This window comes from Nerophis ophidion, linkage group LG20, assembly GCF_033978795.1.
Source record: "Nerophis ophidion isolate RoL-2023_Sa linkage group LG20, RoL_Noph_v1.0, whole genome shotgun sequence".
In the NCBI taxonomy this organism is placed as follows: Eukaryota; Metazoa; Chordata; class Actinopteri; order Syngnathiformes; family Syngnathidae; genus Nerophis; species Nerophis ophidion.
The window spans coordinates 39,174,308-39,191,959 of NC_084630.1; the positions used below are offsets into that span (position 1 = coordinate 39,174,308).

The window sequence follows — 17,652 nt, forward strand, 5'->3', positions numbered from 1 at the left end:
AGCTTTGCCTTCCGGCTCAGCTCCTTCTTCACCACAACAGATCGGTACAACGTCCGCATTACTGAAGACGCCGCACCGATCCGCCTGTCGATCTCACGATCCACTCTTCCCTCACTCGTGAACAAGACTCCTAGGTACTTGAACTCCTCCACTTGGGGCAGGGTCTCCTCCCCAACCCGGAGATGGCACTCCACCCTTTTCCGGGAGAGAACCATGGACTCGGACTTGGAGGTGCTGATTCTCATTCCGGCCGCTTCACACTCGGCTGCGAACCGATCCAGCGAGAGCTGAAGATCCCGGCCAGATGAAGCCAACAGGACCACATCGTCTGCAAAAAGCAGAGACCTAATCCCGTGGCCACCAAACCGGAACCCCTCAATGCCTTGACTGCGCCTAGAAATTCTGTCCATAAAAGTTATGAACAGAATCGGTGACAAAGGACAGCCTTGGCGGAGTCCAACCCTCACTGGAAACGTGTCCGACTTACTGCCAGCAATGCGGACCAAGCTCTGACACTGATCGTACAGGGATCGGACTGCCATAATAAGACAGTCCCATACCCCATACTCTCTGAGCACTCCCCACAGGGTCACTGGTTCAAATCCCACCTAGAACCAACCTCGTCACGTCCGTTGTGTCCTGAGCAAGACACTTCACCCTTGCTCCTGAAAGGTGCTGGTTGGCGCCTTGCATCGCAGCTCCCTCCATCAGTGTGTGAATGTGTGTGTGAATGGGTAAATGTGGAAGTAGTGTCAAAGCGCTTTGAGTACCTTGAAGGTAGAAAAGCGCTATACAAGTACAACCCATTTATCATTTATTTATTTAATAGGGACCCAAACAAGTTTTGCATTAAATATTGAACAAGCAAGGCTTATATGACTTTAGTGACAGGCAAAATCCAGTTTCAAATAATAATAATAATAATTAAAAAAAAATCAATGGCATATCAAATAAAATTTTAATAAAAATTGTATGCCTTTTTTTCTATTTGCAATCTTCTGAGTTAAATATAATTTTTTTCCCACAGGCTAACAATAAATTTGAAAATAAAATAACAATAATGAATGAACCAAACATTCAAGCCTTGAAGTAGCGAGAGAAAATGCATTAATAAAACGTAAATTTTTGGTCAGTTTGCTGGAAGTTTCCCAGAAGAGTTAGTGCTGCAAGGGGTTCTGGGTATTTATTCTGTTGTGTTACGGTGCGGGTGTTCACCCGAAATGTGTTTGTCATTCTTGTTTGGTCTGGGTTCACAGTGTGGCGCATATTTGTAACAGTGCTAAAGTTGTTTATACGGCCACCCTCAGTGTGACCTGTATGGCTGTTGACCAAGCATGCATTGCATTCACTTGTGCGTGTGTTTATGTGTAAAAGCCACAAATATTATGTGACACGCTGTTAGTATGGAGGAAAATCAAATAGTGTATGTCCTTCACTATGTGGTAGGTTCCTGTGGACGTTATCTCCGTCTGTTGTTGACTATTTTTTCATACGGTGTTGATCTGAAAATGGTCGCTTGGGCATTTTGTTGCTGTGGCACCAAACGGAGATGTTGACATGCAGAGTTTCAAGCACTCTTCATTCTCTAGCGCAGTGGTTCTCAAAAATTTTCGGTGATGTACCCCTTGGGAACATGTTTTAAATTAAAGTAGCCCCTAATACAGGGTTCGGGAACCTTTTTGGCTGAGAGACCCAAGAAGCCAAATATTTTAAAATGTATTTCCCTAAGAGCCATATGATATTTTTTTTAACACTGAACACAACTAAACGCGTGCATTTTTAAGTAAGACCAACATTTCCAGAGTATAATAGGTCTCTTATTCTTTATAATACCATTGTTATTCTGAAGCTAACTGTGGGGGGGGGCGTGGCCTGTGGGGCTGCAGCAAAGCAGGATGTTGCCAGGACCGGCCTTGAAATCAGCGACAAGTGCGTAGAAGGCCCGCCTGGGCCTTTTTATCTAATCACCTGTCGCTCTGTTATAAGCAGCAGCCAGGAGGAGAGACAGGGTTGAGGCTGGAGCCAGAGCGCGAGTGAGGACGAAAGAGAAAAAGACAATTGCTGGAAAGCAACTGAGAGAAAAATAAAATAAAACAATATTGTAACCCTAAAACAGGCTCTTGGTGGTCTGAAGAACCCCCAGGAGGGCAAGCCCCACACTAACCAATAATAAATAAATTACTTCTTACCATTAATGCAACATCTTGAACATAAAAAAGCATGACAATGTTTTATATTTTGAACGTTATTTTTAACACTGTGATTACAAGTGGAATTAAAGCTGCAAAAAGCGTTTGTCGGGTCCGCCTTTGGCCGATGCCAAGCCCTGGTCTGTCAGACCTACATAGAGGTCTTTGTTTCATGTCTCTACAACATTCCTAACGGAAGTTACAAGCAGTTTTGTCTGGGTTTTTTCCTAGGGGGCGCTGGAGCGCAATTTTGACTTTTGGGGTTTGGTTTTTATTAGATGGCAATTTCCGCCAGTCCTGATGTTTGTGTAAAATTTGGTGAGTTTTGAAGCATGTTAAGGGGTTCAAATTACAGATCAGCGTTTCTGGATGTTGTTGATAAATGGCTTGCGCTTTGCATAGTAGAGCTTTAACTTGCACTTTGAAGCATTTTAAGGGGGTCAAATTACAGCTCAGAGGCAAAAATGACATTTTTTAGGAAACTTTGCGCATGGGTTCTTTGAAGGCGCGTAAAATCCAAACCGGAGCAGTAATCAAAACTTGGTTGGATAGTTTTAATCAAAAGGGTTAAATCTTTCTCCTGTGTGAGTTTGAAGCCGAAACGACAAACGCACTGGGAGGAGTCTACGTTTGAAAAAGGTAACGGGTTTTTACAAAACTTTTATTTTGAAGGGGTGATTTTTAACTTCCTGTTGATTTTTGCCAAAGGATGTCAATTATCTAAATGTAGGTGTAAGTGAGACCTACATTGAAGTTTTTGTTTCATGTCTTTCCGGCATTCCTACCGGAAGTTACAAGCAATTTTGTTTGTGGTTTCTTCCTAGGAGCAGTTTTTGCTGTGTTTTATTAGAGCGCAATTTTGAGTTTTGGGGTTTGGTTTTTCCACTACATTGCAAATTTTGCCAGTCCTGATGTGTGTGCCAAGTTTGGTGAGCTTTGAAGCATTTTAAGGGGGTCAGATTTCAGCTCAAAGAGGCAAAATAGCATTTTTCGCGAAAATTTAGTTTTGAAGGGGTTTTTGCCAACTTCCTGTTGATTTTAGGTATAGAAGTTTCTAATGGGGAATCTAGGTCTAAGTCAGACCTACATGGAGGTTTTTGTTTCATGTCTCTACGACATTCCTAACAGAAGTTACAAGCAGTCTGTTTTTCTTTCCTTCCTAGGGGGCGCTAGTGCGCAATTTTGATTTTTCTGGTTTGGCTGCCTAATATGTTGGGAAGGCATGCCAGACCGACGTGTGTGTCAGATTTGGTGAGTTTTGAAGCATGTTAAGGGGGTCAAATTACAGCGCATAGGTGCGGAAGAAAGAAAGAATAATAATAAAACGCACCAGTTTCAATAGGGTCCTTGGACCCTAATTATTCATTACTTATCGTGTTAAGCAATGTCAGCTCAGATTTATCCGAGAGCCAGATGCAGTCATCAAAAGAGCCACATCTGGCTCGCGAGCCATAGGTTCCCTACCCCTGCCCTAATCAGAGCAAAGCATTTTTGTTGAAAAAGAGCCATAAAGAAGTAAAATACAGCACTATGTCATCAGTTTCTGATTTATTCAATTGTATAACAGTGCAAAATATCTCACACAATTTCCCAACTCATATGGAAACGGGGTTTGTAGATACATATCTTCTATTCTATCTTTTTTTTTTACTATGTATATTACCAAATGATTGTGTACGCGCCTCAGGTGATCTGCTCCAATTTCCTTGTTCTTTGATCCTGTTCACTGTAATAATGACAATAAAACTCGATTCTATTTTGTCCTTCCAGAGCTGGGGATGGCACAGCGCAAGTTCGCTCAGTGCCTGGGAGAGTTTCAGTTCGAGTACATCGGCGACGCGAAGACAGACGACGAGCGGTGCATCGGTAAGTGCGGGTTCTTTGGCATCCTATCAAGAGTCAAGCTTAACCACCGCTTCGTGTCGCCACCAAACACAAACGTTTTATCACAACTTGTCTTTAGTTTAATCTGGTGATCACTTGCCACTTTTTGGCACAAACCATGCAGTAGAAAGTGAGTGTGGGGTGGTATAGCTCGGTTGGTAGAGCGGCCGTGCCAGCAACTTGAGGGTTGCAGGTTCGATCCCCGCTTCCGCCATCCTAGTCACTGCCGTTGTGTCTTTGGGCAAGACACTTTACCCACACTGCTTTAAAATGTAACTTAGATATTTGGTTTCACTATGTAAAGCGCTTTGAGTCTTAATGAAATTAAACAATGGATGTCCGCTAACTTTTTACAACTCAACGCCAAAAAAACGGAAATGCTGATTATCGGTCCTGCTAGACACCGAACTCTATTTAATAATACAACTCTAACATTTGACAACCAAACAATTAAACAAGGCGACACGGTAGAGAATCTGGGTATTATCTTCGACCCAACTCTCTCCTTTGAGCCACACATTAAAAGCGTTACTAAAACGGCCTTCTTTCATCTCCGTAATATCGCTAAAATTCGCTCCATTCTATCCACTAAAGACGCTGAGATCATTATCCATGCGTTTGTTACGTCTCGCCTCGACTACTGTAACGTATTATTTTCGGGTCTCCCCATGTCTAGCATTAAAAGATTACAGTTGGTACAAAATGCGGCTGCTAGACTTTTGACAAGAACAAGAAAGTTTGATCACATTACGCCTATACTGTATATACCTTTTATATACATATATACATACATATATACCTATACTTTATATACATATATACATACATATATACCTATACTGTATATACCTTTATATACATACATATATACCTATACTGTATATACCTTTATATACATATATACATACCTATACTGTATATACCTTTATATACATATATACATACATATATACCTATACTTTTATATACATATATACATACATATATACCTGTACTGTATATACCTTTATATACATATATACATACATATATACCTATACTGTATATACCTTTATATACATATATACATACATATATACCTATACTGTATATACCTTTATATACATATATACATACATATATACCTGTACTGTATATACCTTTATATACATATATACATACATATATACCTATACTGTATATACCTTTATATACATATATACATACATATATACCTGTACTGTATATACCTTTATATACATATATACATACATATATACCTATACTGGCTCACCTGCACTGGCTTCCTGTGCACTTAAGATGTGACTTTAAGGTTTTACTACTTACGTATAAAATACTACACGGTCTAGCTCCATCCTATCTTGCTGATTGTATTGTACCATATGTCCCGGCAAGAAATCTGCGTTCAAAGGACTCCGGCTTATTAGGGGCGGCATAACTCGGTTGGTAGAGTGTCCGTGCCAGCAACTTGAGGGTTGCAGGTTCGATTCCCGCTTCCGCCATCCTAGTCACTGTCGTTGTGTCCTTGGGCAAGACACTTTACCCACCTGCTCCCAGTGCCACCCACACTGGTTTAAATGTAACTTAGATATTGGGTTTCACTATGTAAAGCGCTTTGAGTCACTAGAGAAAAAGCGCTATATAAATATATTTCACTTCATTAGTGATTCCCAAAGCCCAAAAAAAGTCTGCGGGCTATAGAGCGTTTTCATTTCGGGCTCCAGTACCCTGGAATGCCCTCCCGGTAAAAGTTCGAGATGCCACCTCAGTAGAAGCATTTAAGTCTCACCTTAAAACTCATTTGTATACTCTAGCCTTTAAATAGACTCCCTTTTTAGACCAGTTGATCTGCCGTTTCTTTTCTTTTTCTCCTATGTCCCACTCTCCCTTGTGGAGGGGGTCCTATCCGATCCGGTGGCCATGTACTGCTTGCCTGTGTATCGGCTGGGGACATCTCTGCGCTGCTGATCCGCCTCCGCTTGGGATGTTTTCCTGCTGGCTCCGCTGTGAACGGGACTCTCGCTGCTGTGTTGGATCCGCTTTGGACTGGACTCTCGCGACTGTGTTGGATCCATTATGGATTGAACTTTCACAGTATCATGTTAGACCCGCTCGACATCCATTGCTTTCCTCCTCTCCAAGGTTCTCATAGTCATCATTGTCACCGACGTCCCACTGGGTGTGAGTTTTCCTTGCCCTTATGTGGGCCTACCGAGGATGTCGTAGTGGTTTCTGTTGTGGTTTGTGCAGCCCTTTGGGACACTAGTGATTTAGGGCTATATAAGTAAACATTGATTGATTGATTGATAATATAGTCTTCTTCTCCTCCATTTATCTGCCTTTTTTTCGTATTTCAAGTTATCATTACATATATGTATTGTTGTACTTGAAACAACTGTACTGTTGATAATAGAGGTAAATATTATTATTCCTTATCAATATCGCTATTTTATTGGTATTGTATTGCTCTATTTGTAGTGGAATAAAGTTAATTATTTCTGTATTATTTATTTCATTAACTGCTTCTTTGCTATCACTTTTACCATCATATTTGTACATATCCTATTTGCTGATGTTGTTCTATTGTTGTTATTGTTGTCTCTCTGTCTTAGCCCCCTCTTGGCCCCACAATATCCCTCTCGGTCTTCCTTTTTTTCCCCGCTTTCTATCCCCTCCTGCTGCACCAAATAATAATATAAAACCATTGAATAAAGTTAAATACAAATAAGGCTGGGGACATCTCTGCGCTGCTGATCCGCCTCCGCTTGGGATGGTTTCCTGCTGGCTCCGCTGTGAACGGGACTCTCGCTGCTGTGTTGGATCCGCTTTGGACTGGACTCTCGCGACTGTGTTGGATCCATTATGGATCGAACTTTCACAGTATCATGTTAGACCCGCTCGACATCCATTGCTTTCCTCCTCTCCAAGGTTCTCATAGTCATCATTGTCACCGACGTCCCACTGGGTGTGAGTTTTCCTTGCCCTTATGTGGGCCTACCGAGGATGTCGTAGTGGTTTGTGCAGCCCTTTGAGACACTAGTGATTTAGGGCTATATAAGTAAACATTGATTGATTGATTGAGTCACTAGAGAAAAAGCGCTTTATAGATATAGTTCACTTCACACAAAATGTTTGTCGACGGCTATTCTTCGGCTTCTCATCAATCAACTTCCAACCCGTAATCATCTGGTCTTTGTGCTTCCTGACAGTCAGCTATGATGATTTCATATCTTTCCGTTAAGCTGAGTGCACGTCAGAAGGAAAAAGGCATGTGCAGGTGGTTGCCTTTCTCTCCCAAAAAGGGGAGAGAAAATGTTATCAGAAAGCATTAACTCTTCGCTTTCCTTTCATATCTTCCAGATGAGTCATTGCAGGAGTTCTCCTCATTCCTCAAGAACCTAGAAGACCAAAGAGAGCTGATGGTGAGCACAACCAGTCTGAGCCTGTTTGAAACCTTAGGGAAATAGCGTGTGTGCACGAGGCCTTACAGAATGTGCTAATATGCACTCCAGCAAGACGTATTAATATCCATATTTGGTGGTTTGCGTCTATTAATGTCCTGGCAAAGATCCCGGGGACTCACGGGGAATTTCATTTTCTTCAGCCGCTGAATAGTGTGGACGGTGTTGTCACTGTCTAAGGGTCACTGTGCTGCACCTACATGGGAGTGGCAACTCTTAAAATACACAGCTCAATGCTGACTGCGGTATGGAAAAGAGCGGCTGCAAATGCCTCACTTATAAACCACGCCATTCCTAAATGATACACAGCTTTTCTTTTGGTGTCACGTTACGTGGTGCAATATAAAGAAAGCAAGATAGGGAAGTGGTGCGAAAACGAAAGCCATAACACGACCGCCGTCATCTCCCCTGGCGGTGTAACCAGCAGCCGATGATTGATCTCCGGGGGACCAGAGTGTGCTGAACACTCACTCTGCCTTTTGGGATGACATCACGGTCGGGAGAAGTGGGCCGGGCTGCAGGCAGGGACACGTAGCGAGGCCCGCTAGCATTGTAGCAGCAGCTTGGAAAATGTGTTGCTTTGTTACACTCTCATGTTTGGAGGACAAACATGACAACACACAATAGCAATCCAAAACTTGTTTAAAGGGGAACATTATCACAATTTCAAAAGGGTTAAAAACAATAAAAATCAGTTCCCAGTGACTTGTTGTATTTGTTGAAGTTTTTTTTCAAAATTTTACCGGTCCCGGAATAGCCCTAAATAAAGCTTTAAAGTGCCTTATTTTCGCTATCTTCAAAACCACTATCCATTTCCCTGTGACGTCATACAGTGCTGCCAATGTAAACAACATGGCGGTTACAACAGCTAGATACAGCGACATTATCTTGGATTCAGACTCGGATTTCAGCGGCTTAAGCGATTCGACAGATTACGCATGTATTGAAACAGATGGTCGGAGTATGGAGGCAGATAGCGAAAACGAAATTGAAGAAGAAACTGAAGCTATTGAGCGACTAGCTATTGACGCTATTCGGCCATAGCGTGGGTGTACCTAATGAAGTGGCCCATAGCCTGGCTGCCTTATTAGCATCGCCGGTAAAATGTGCGGACCAAACGATCAGGACTTTAGCTTCTTGTGACACTGGAGCAACTTAAATCCGTCGATTGGTAAGTGTTTGTTTGGCATTACATGTGGGTATCTAGTTTCAAATGTACATTCAGCTAGCGTAAATAGCATGTTAGCATCGATTAGCGTAGCATGTTAGGATCGATTAGCTGGCAGTCATGCCGCGACCAAATATGTCAACAACATCAACAAAACTCACCTTTGTGATTTCGTTGACTTAATGGTTGCAAATGCATCTGCAGGTTATCCATACATCTCTGTGCCATGTCTGTCTTAGCATCGCCGGTCAAATGTGAAGACACTCTGGTACATTCAATGGGGGTCTGGCGGCAGATTTCTTACCAGTGGTGCAACTTGAATCCCTCCCTGTTAGTTTTGTTACACCCTCAGGCAACACAGCGACGAAGCATGATGTCTTCAAGGTTCCAAAAAATAGGCGAAAAAACGGAAAATAACAGAGCTGAGACCCGGTGTTTGTAATGTGAAAATGAAAATGGCGGCTGTGTTACCTCGGTGACGTCACGTTCTGACGTCATCGCTAAAAGACTGATAAACAGAAAGGCGTTTAATTCGCCAAAAATCCCCCATTTAGAGTTCGGAAATCGGTTAAAAATATACATGGTCTTTTTTCTGCACCATCAAGGTATATATTGACGCTTACATAGGTCTGCTGATAATGTTCCCCTTTAAAAGATTTCCTTTAGTACCAGTATGATACAAACCCCGTTTCCATATGAGTTGGGAAATTGTGTTAGATGTAAATATAAACAGAATACAATGATTTGCAAATCCTTTTCAACCCATATTCAGTTTAATGTGCTGCAACAGTGATTTTCAACCACTGTGCACGGGAAATTATGCAACTTCACCTAATTGGTCCAAAAAATATTGTTGGCAAATCAATAATCGTAATAATCTGTCGTTGTCTGGTGCCTGTGCTGTGTAGACCTTGGCAGGGTAATCTTGTAATACTCCATATCAGTAGGTGGCAGCAGGTAGTTCATTGCTTTGTAGAAGTCGGAACGCGTCGAGGTGTGTTCACCGTTGTGGTGAAGAAGGAGCTGAGCCGGAAGGCAAAGCTCTCAATTTACCGGTCGATCTACGTTCCCATCCTCACCTATGGTCATGAGCTTTGGGTCATGACCGAAAGGATAAGATCACGGGTACAAGCGGCCGAAATGAGTTTCCTCTGCCGGGTGGTGGGTCTCTCCCTTAGAGATAGGGTGAGAAGCTCTGTCATCCGGGGGGGAACTCAAAGTAAAGCCGCTGTTCCTCCACATGGAGAGGAGCCAGAGAAGGTGGTTCGGGCATCTGGTCAGGATGCCACCCGAACGCTTCCCTAGGCAGGTAGGAGGCCACGGGGAAGACCCAGGACACGTTGGGAAGACAGTCTCCCGGCTGGCCTGGGAACGCCTCGGGATCCCCCGGGAAGAGCTGGACCAAGTGGCTGGGGAGAGGGAAGTCTGGGCTTCCCTGCTTAGGCTGTTGCCCCCGCACCCCGACCTAGGATAAGCGGAAGAGGATGGATGGAAAGCGTCGAGGATGGTTTGTCGTCATCCTAATATGCAGAGCACAGCGGTAGACAGCGTGAAGGTAAAATGGTATTTACCACTTAAACCAAAAATTAACAAAAGGCACTGAAGCATAGGGATGGCTATGTAAAACCAAACTAAAACTGAACTGGCTGAAAAGTAAACAAAAACAGAATGCCGGACGACAGCAAAAACTTACAGCGTGTGGAGCAGATGGCGTCCACAAAGTACATCCGTACATGACATGACAATCAACATTGTCCCCACAAAGAAGGATAGCGTATGCACAACTTAAATAGTCTTGATTGCGAAAACTAAGCAGATGCGGGCAATATCACTCAAAGGAAGGCGTGAAGTTGCTACAGGAGAACACCAACAACACAGGAAGGGTCACCAAAATAAGAGCGCAAGACCGGAACTAAAGCACAGGAAACAACATCAAACTCAAAATAAGGCACGACAACCTGGTGGAGTTTAATTTTTTTTAACCTTTTCTGCTGGTGGTGTGCCTCCGTATTTTTTTTATTAAAAAAATGTGCCTTGGCTCAAAAAAGGTTGAAAAACACTGTGCTACAAAGACAACATATTTGATGGTTTTTTTTGCAAAAAATCATTAACTTTAGAATTTGATGCCAGCAACACGTGACAAAGAAGTTGGGAAAGGTGGCAATAAATGCTGATAAAGTTGAGGAATGCTCATGAAACACTTATTTGGAACATCCCACAGGTGTGCTGGCTAATTGGGAACAGGTGGGTGCCATGATTGGGTATAAAAACAGCTTCCCAAAAAATGCTCAGTCTTTCACAAGAAAGGATGGGGCGAGGTACACCCCTTTGTCCACAACTGCGTGAGCAAATAGTCAAACAGTTTAAGAACAACCTTTCTCAAAGTGCAATTGTAACAAACTTAGGGATTTCAACATCTACGCTCCATAATATCATCAAAAGGTTCAGAGAATCTGGAGAAATCACTCCACGTAAGCGGCATGGCCGGAAACCAACATTGAATGACCGTGAACTTGGATCCCTCAGACGGCACTGCATCAAAAACTGACATCAATCTCAAAAGGATATCACCACATGGGCTCAGGAACACTTCAGAAAACCACTGTCACTAAATACAGTTTGTCGCTACATCTGTAAGTGCAAGTTAAAGCTCTACTATGCAAAGCGAAAGCCATTTATCAACAACATCCAGAAATGCCGCTGGCTTCTCTGGGCCCCGAGATCCTCTAAGATGGACTGATGCAAAGTGGAAAAGTGTTCTGTGGTCTGATGAGTCCACATTTCGAATTGTTTTTCGAAATATTCGACATTGTGTCATCCGGACCAAAGGGGAAGCGAACCATCCAGACTGTGTGTGCAGGCTAATTGGGAACAGGTGGGTGCCATGATTGGCTATAAAAACAGCTTCCCAAAAAAATGCTCAGTCTTTCACAAGAAAGGATGGGGCGAGGTACACCCCTTTGTCCACAACTGTGTGAGCAAATAGTCAAACAGTTTAATATTATATTATTCACATGTGAATAATAAAAATACAGTCTATTGTACATTCAAGTACAGTCAAAAAGGAACATATGCATTATACCAGGGGTCACCAACACAGTGCCCGCGGGCACCAGGTCGCCCGTAAGGACCAGATGAGTCGCCAGCTGGCCTGTTCTAAAAATAGCTCAAATAGCAGCACTTACCAGTGAGCTGCCTCTATTTTTTAAATTGTATTTATTTACTAGCAAGCTGGGCTCGCTTTGCTCGACATTTTTAATTTTAAGAGAGACAAAACTCAAATAGAATTTGAAAATCCAAGAAAATATTTTAAAGACTTGGTCTTCACTTGTTTAAATAAATTCATTTATTTTCTTACTTTGCTTCATATAACTTTCAGAAAGACAATTTTAGAAAAAAAATACAACCTTAAAAATGAATTTAGGATTTTTAAACACATATACCTTTTTACCTTTTAAATTCCTTCCTCTTCTTTCCTGACAATTTAAATCAATGTTCAAGTATTTTTTTTTCTTTATTGTAACGAATAATAAATACTTTTTGATTAAATTTTTCATTTTAGCTTTCTTTTTTTCCGACGAAGAATATTTGTGAAGTATTTCCTCAAACTTCTGATTAAAATTCAAAAAAATTATTCTGGTAAACCTGTAGAATCAAATTTAAATCTTATTTCAAAGTCTTTGGAATTTCTTTTAAAATGTTTGGTCTTGAAAATCTAGAAGAAATAATGATTTGTCTTTGTTAGAAATATAGCTTGGTCCAATTAGTTATGTCATCAAAATTCTAAAATTAATCTTAATCAGGAAAAATTACTAATAATGTTCCATAAATAATTTTTTAATTTTTTCAAAAAGATTCGAATTAGCTAGTTTTTCTCAATTTTTTTCGGTTGAATTTTGAATTTTAAAGAGTCGAAATTGAAGATAAACTGTTTCAAAATTTAATTTGAATTTTTTTCATGTTTTCTCCTCTTTTAAACCGTTCAATTAAGTGTTTTTTTCATCATTTATTCTCTACAAAAAAACTTCCGTAAAAGGAAAAAAATGTACGACGGAATGACAGACAGAAATACCCATTTTTTTTTGTATATATAGATTTATTTATTAAAGGTAAATTGAGCAAATTGGCTATTTCTGGCAATTTATTTAAGTGTGTATCAAACTGGTAGCCCTTGGCATTAATCAGTACCCAAGAAGTAGCTCTTGCTTTCAAAAAGGTTGCTGACCCCTGCGTTATACAGTTTGATGGCTGTCTATTTGAAGGACTTCCTGTGTCGTGCAGTGTTACATTTTGTACTAATAATCGGTATCGGCCCTGAAAAAAAACATATAGGTCCATTTTTAGTGCACAGCCACCGTCAAGTCAGCTTAGGTATGGGTTCTGGCAGGCTCTAGTTCATTCATATTGGAATTATTAAATTATTAAATCCTACCACCTTCACTAAAACTCCAGTTGCAGATGAAGAAAACCAACAGTCTGGTTTCAATCAATCAATCAATCAATGTTTATTTATATAGCCCCAAATCACAAATGTCTCAAAGGACTGCACAAATCATTACGACTACAACATCCTCGGAAGAACCCACAAAAGGGCAAGGAAAACTCACACCCAGTGGGCAGGGAGAAATCACATCCAGTGGGACGCCAGTGACAATGCTGACTATAAGAAACCTTGGAGAGGACCTCAGATGTGGGCAACCCCCTCCCTCTAGGGGACCGAAAGCAATGGATGTCGAGCGGGTCTAACATGATACTGTGAAAGTTCAATCCATAGTGGCTCCAACACAGCCGCGAGAGTTCAGTTCAAGCGGATCCAAGACAGCAGCGAGAGTCCCGTCCACAGGAAACCATCTCAAGCGGATCAGCAGCGTAGAGATGTCCCCAACCGATACAGGCGAGCGGTCCATCCTGGATCCCGACGAGCGGTCCATCCTGGGTCTCGACTCTGGACAGCCAGTACTTCATCCATGGTCATCGGACCGGACCCCCTCCACAAGGGAGGGGGGGACATAGGAGAAAGAAAAGAAGCGGCAGATCAACTGGTCTAAAAAGGAGGTCTATTTAAAGGCTAGAGTATACAGATGAGTTTAGTGATCCTCCGGTCAATAAACAAACATAAAAAAAGATCCTACATGAAATATTTATGTTCTCAATGATGACAGCATGTTCATGGGGTTGCTTCTGTCTAGATGAGAAACATCACAGAGACGCTCATGAAGCCCCTGGAGAAGTTCCGGAAAGACCACCTTGGCACAGTAAGGGTACTGTATGACGGCTAATTGCCTCTCTTCATTAAAGGGATGCTGCTGAAAGCACTTTGTTTCAGGCCCTCACCTGAGGATGATGAATGACTCCTTCTCTTGTCCAGGCGCAGAGGAAGAAGTATGAGAAAGAAACGGAGAAGTACTACAGCTCGCTGGAGAAGCTTCTCAACATGTCTGCAAAGAAGAAAGAACCCCACCTACTGGAGGTATTGGTCTCAAACCTTTGGCCGTGTATTCATGTTTGTTACTGGTTAGGAAGATAGTGCCGTTGTTTTCTGGGGTACTTTTAAGGTAGGGCTGTGCCATACGGGCTTTTTTAAAAATATCTCGATATTTTCAGGCCATGTCACGATACACCATATATACCTCCATATTTTGCCTTAGCCTTGAATGAACATTTGATGCATATAATCACAGCAGTATGATGATTCTATGTGTCTACATTCAAACATTCTTCTTCATACTGCATTAATATATGCTACTTTTAAACTTTCATGCAGAGAAGGAAAATCACAAGTAAAAGTGTATTTATGAAACAGTTATTAAAGGCCTACTGAAATGAGATGTTCTTATTTAAACGGGGATAGCAGGTCCATTCTATGTGTCATACTTCATCATTTTGCGATATTGCCATATTTTTACTGAAAGTATTTAGTAGAGAACATCCACGATAAAGTCTGCAACTTTCGGTCGCTAACAGAAAAGCCTTGCCTGTACCGGAAGTCGCAGATGATGACATCACAAGTGTGGGGGCTCCTCATATATTCACATTGATTTTAATGGTAGTCTCCAACAAAAACAGTTATTCGGACCGAAAAAACGACATTTTCCCCATTAATTTGAGCGAGGATGAAAGATTTGTGTTTGAGGATATTGATAGCGACGGACTAGAAAAAAAAAAAAAAACGAGTAAAAAATTAAACGCGATAGCACTGGGACGTATTCCGAGGTTTTTGAGACATTTACTAGGATAATTCTGGGGAATCCCTTATCCTTCTATTGTGTTGCTAGTGTTTTAGTGAGTTTAATAGTACCTGATAGTCGGAGGTGTGTGTCCATGGGTGACTTGACACGCAGTGTCTCAGGTGAGTCGACGGCAGCTGCTTGGACGGCACAACTCAGCTTTCATCCCGTAAGAACTGACTTTTTAACCACAATTTTCTCACCGAAACCTGCTGGTTGACATAATTCTGGGAAATACCTTATCTGCCTATTGTGTTGCTAGTGTTTTAGTGAGTTAAATAGTACCTGAAAGTCAAAGGGGCGTGGCCAGGGGTGTGTTGACTCCAGAGTCTCTGAGGGAAGTCACGAAGCTGCAGCAGGACAGAAACTCCGCTGATCTCCGGTAAGAGCCGACTTATTACCACAATTTTCTCACCGAAAACTGCCGGTTGTCATGTAGTCGGGATCCATGTTCGCTTGACCGCGCTCTGATCCATAGTAAAGTTCCACCTCCGGGAATTGTAAACAAGGAATCACCGTGTGTTTGTGTGGCTAAAGGCTAAAGCTTCCCAACTCCATCTTTCTACTGTGACTTCTCCATTATTAATTGAACAAATTGCAAAAGATTTAGCAACACAGATGTCCAAAATACAGTGTAATTATGCTGTTAAAGCAGACGACTTTTAGCTGTGTGTGTGTGCAGCGCCCACACTTCCTAAAACCCCATGACGTCACACGTACACGTCATCATTACACGACGTTTCTAAGATGAAACTCCCGGGAAATTTAAAATTGTAATTTAGTAAACTAAAAAAGCCGGATTGGCATGTGTTGCAACGTTAATATTTCATCATTGATATATAAACTATCAGACTACGTGGTCGCTAGTAGTGGCTTTCAGTAGGCCTTTAGGCAGTGGCACAAACATTCATGTCATTTCCAAAACAGAAAGTGCAGGATTGTCAGAGACATTTTAAAACAAGCTATGAGTGCACTTTAGTGCATGATGTCACTAAGATGACATATCAAAACAACACTAAATTAAAGTGTACTTTTTGTACAGAACACCACTACAATAGTTTAAAACAAATAAAGTGCACTTTTGTGCATGATGTCACACAAGATATTTCAATAAGTGAAGTGAGTTATATTTATATAGCGCTTTTTCTCTAGTGACTCAAAGCACTTTACATAGTGAAACCCAATATCTAAGTTACATTCAAACCAGTGTGGGTGGCACTGGGAGCAGGTGGGTCAAGTGTCTTGCCCAAGGACACAACGGCAGTGACTAGGATGGCAGAAGCGGGAATCGAACCTGAAACCCTCAAGTTGCTGGCACAGCCACTCTACCAACCGAGCCAAACCGAGGAAAGCACCAAAAAAAAACAAAAAAGTAAGGGTGCCAAATGACCATGTTTTCTGTCGAGCAGGCATGGCATGTCATGAAGGGAGTAGGGGTATAAAGTCGCCAGGTTGACTTCCTAGCAACTTCCGGTTTAAATAATAGACGTGATAATTGCTAACAGGTGTGACACGCGAGGACAGGGGCGTGACATGAGAGACAAGGTGAAAACGAATGAAGTGCATGGTAATAAAACAAACAAGGAATTGCAGGAACAGGAACTGATTGTCCAAAATATAAAACCAAACATGACAAAAACAAAACATAATCCCATAGACGTGACAGTGTTCGAAGTGTCAAATAAAAACGAGCTGCATAATAGGAAATCAAATAGTGTATGTCCTTCACTATGTGGTAGGTTCCTGCGGACATTATCTCCTTCTGTTGTTGACTATTTGTTTTATACGTTGTTGATCTGGTAATGGTTGTTTGGGCATTTTGTTGATATGGCACCAAATGTAAATGTTGACATGTGGAGTTTCAAGCACTCTTCATTCTCTAGCACAGCTGTAGGGAACCTGTGGCTCTTTTGATGACTGCTTCTGGCTCTCAGATAAATCTTAGCAGACATTGCTCAACACGATAAGTCATGAATAATTCCACTGCTAATCACAGTGTTAAAAACAACGTTCGAAATATAAAACATTCTCATGCATTTTAATCCATCCATCCGTTTCCTACCGCACCTGTTCAAGAAGTCATAATAATGGTAAGAAGTTTATTATTGGTTAGCTTCAGAATAATAATGTCATTGAAAAGAATAAGAGACTTGCTATACGCTAAAAATGTTGGTCTTACTTAAAAATGCACGTATTTAGTTGTATTCAGTGTTAAAAAAGTATTATATGGCTCTCACGGAAATACATTTTAAAATATTTGGCTTTCATGGCTCTCTCAGCCCAAAAGGTTCCCGACCACTGCTCTAGCAGGTGACTTTTCAAATGATGCTACATTACTACTTTTTGAAGCAACGCTTTTGCTGCATACTTGACATATTACGGTTGTCTGTTCGACATCTTCCCGCTTGAAGCCAAACCACCGCCAGATGATGGACCCCCTGCTGTTTTTCTTGGGAATGAACTCTTCCTTCATTTGTTACCAGATTCGCACCTTCTTTCTCTCGTATTACCAATCGCACCACTCCGCTAGCATCACAGCTAACGTTACCATGCCGCTACCTCTCTGCTCCGCGAGGTCGTATGTGACGTATGTAAGAAGGTGCGCTTGTTTTTGACCTCTGTGAGAAGGAGAAACAAGAGAGAGGGAGGAGCCTGTAGTGTAATGCCTGCAGCTAAACGTATACTCCAATATCACCATATTGTCATTTTTTTATATTGCACGG

General features: G+C 41.6%; 1 protein-coding gene across 3 annotated transcripts in view; it reads left to right on the forward strand.

Annotated features, from left to right (window-relative positions):
* The window catches only part of arhgap10 (Rho GTPase activating protein 10), a 230,487-nt gene that overhangs the window by 66,084 nt on the left and 146,751 nt on the right, over positions 1-17,652 (forward strand). For 2 of the 3 annotated variants that reach the window (XM_061881211.1, XM_061881214.1), the window contains exons 2-5: positions 3,960-4,055; positions 7,434-7,495; positions 13,892-13,963; positions 14,071-14,172. In XM_061881211.1, coding sequence (XP_061737195.1) covers positions 3,960-4,055; positions 7,434-7,495; positions 13,892-13,963; positions 14,071-14,172 — 332 coding nt within the window. The remainder of the gene's footprint in view (positions 1-3,959; positions 4,056-7,433; positions 7,496-13,891; positions 13,964-14,070; positions 14,173-17,652) is intronic. The other variant, XM_061881213.1, reaches the window with a different exon arrangement.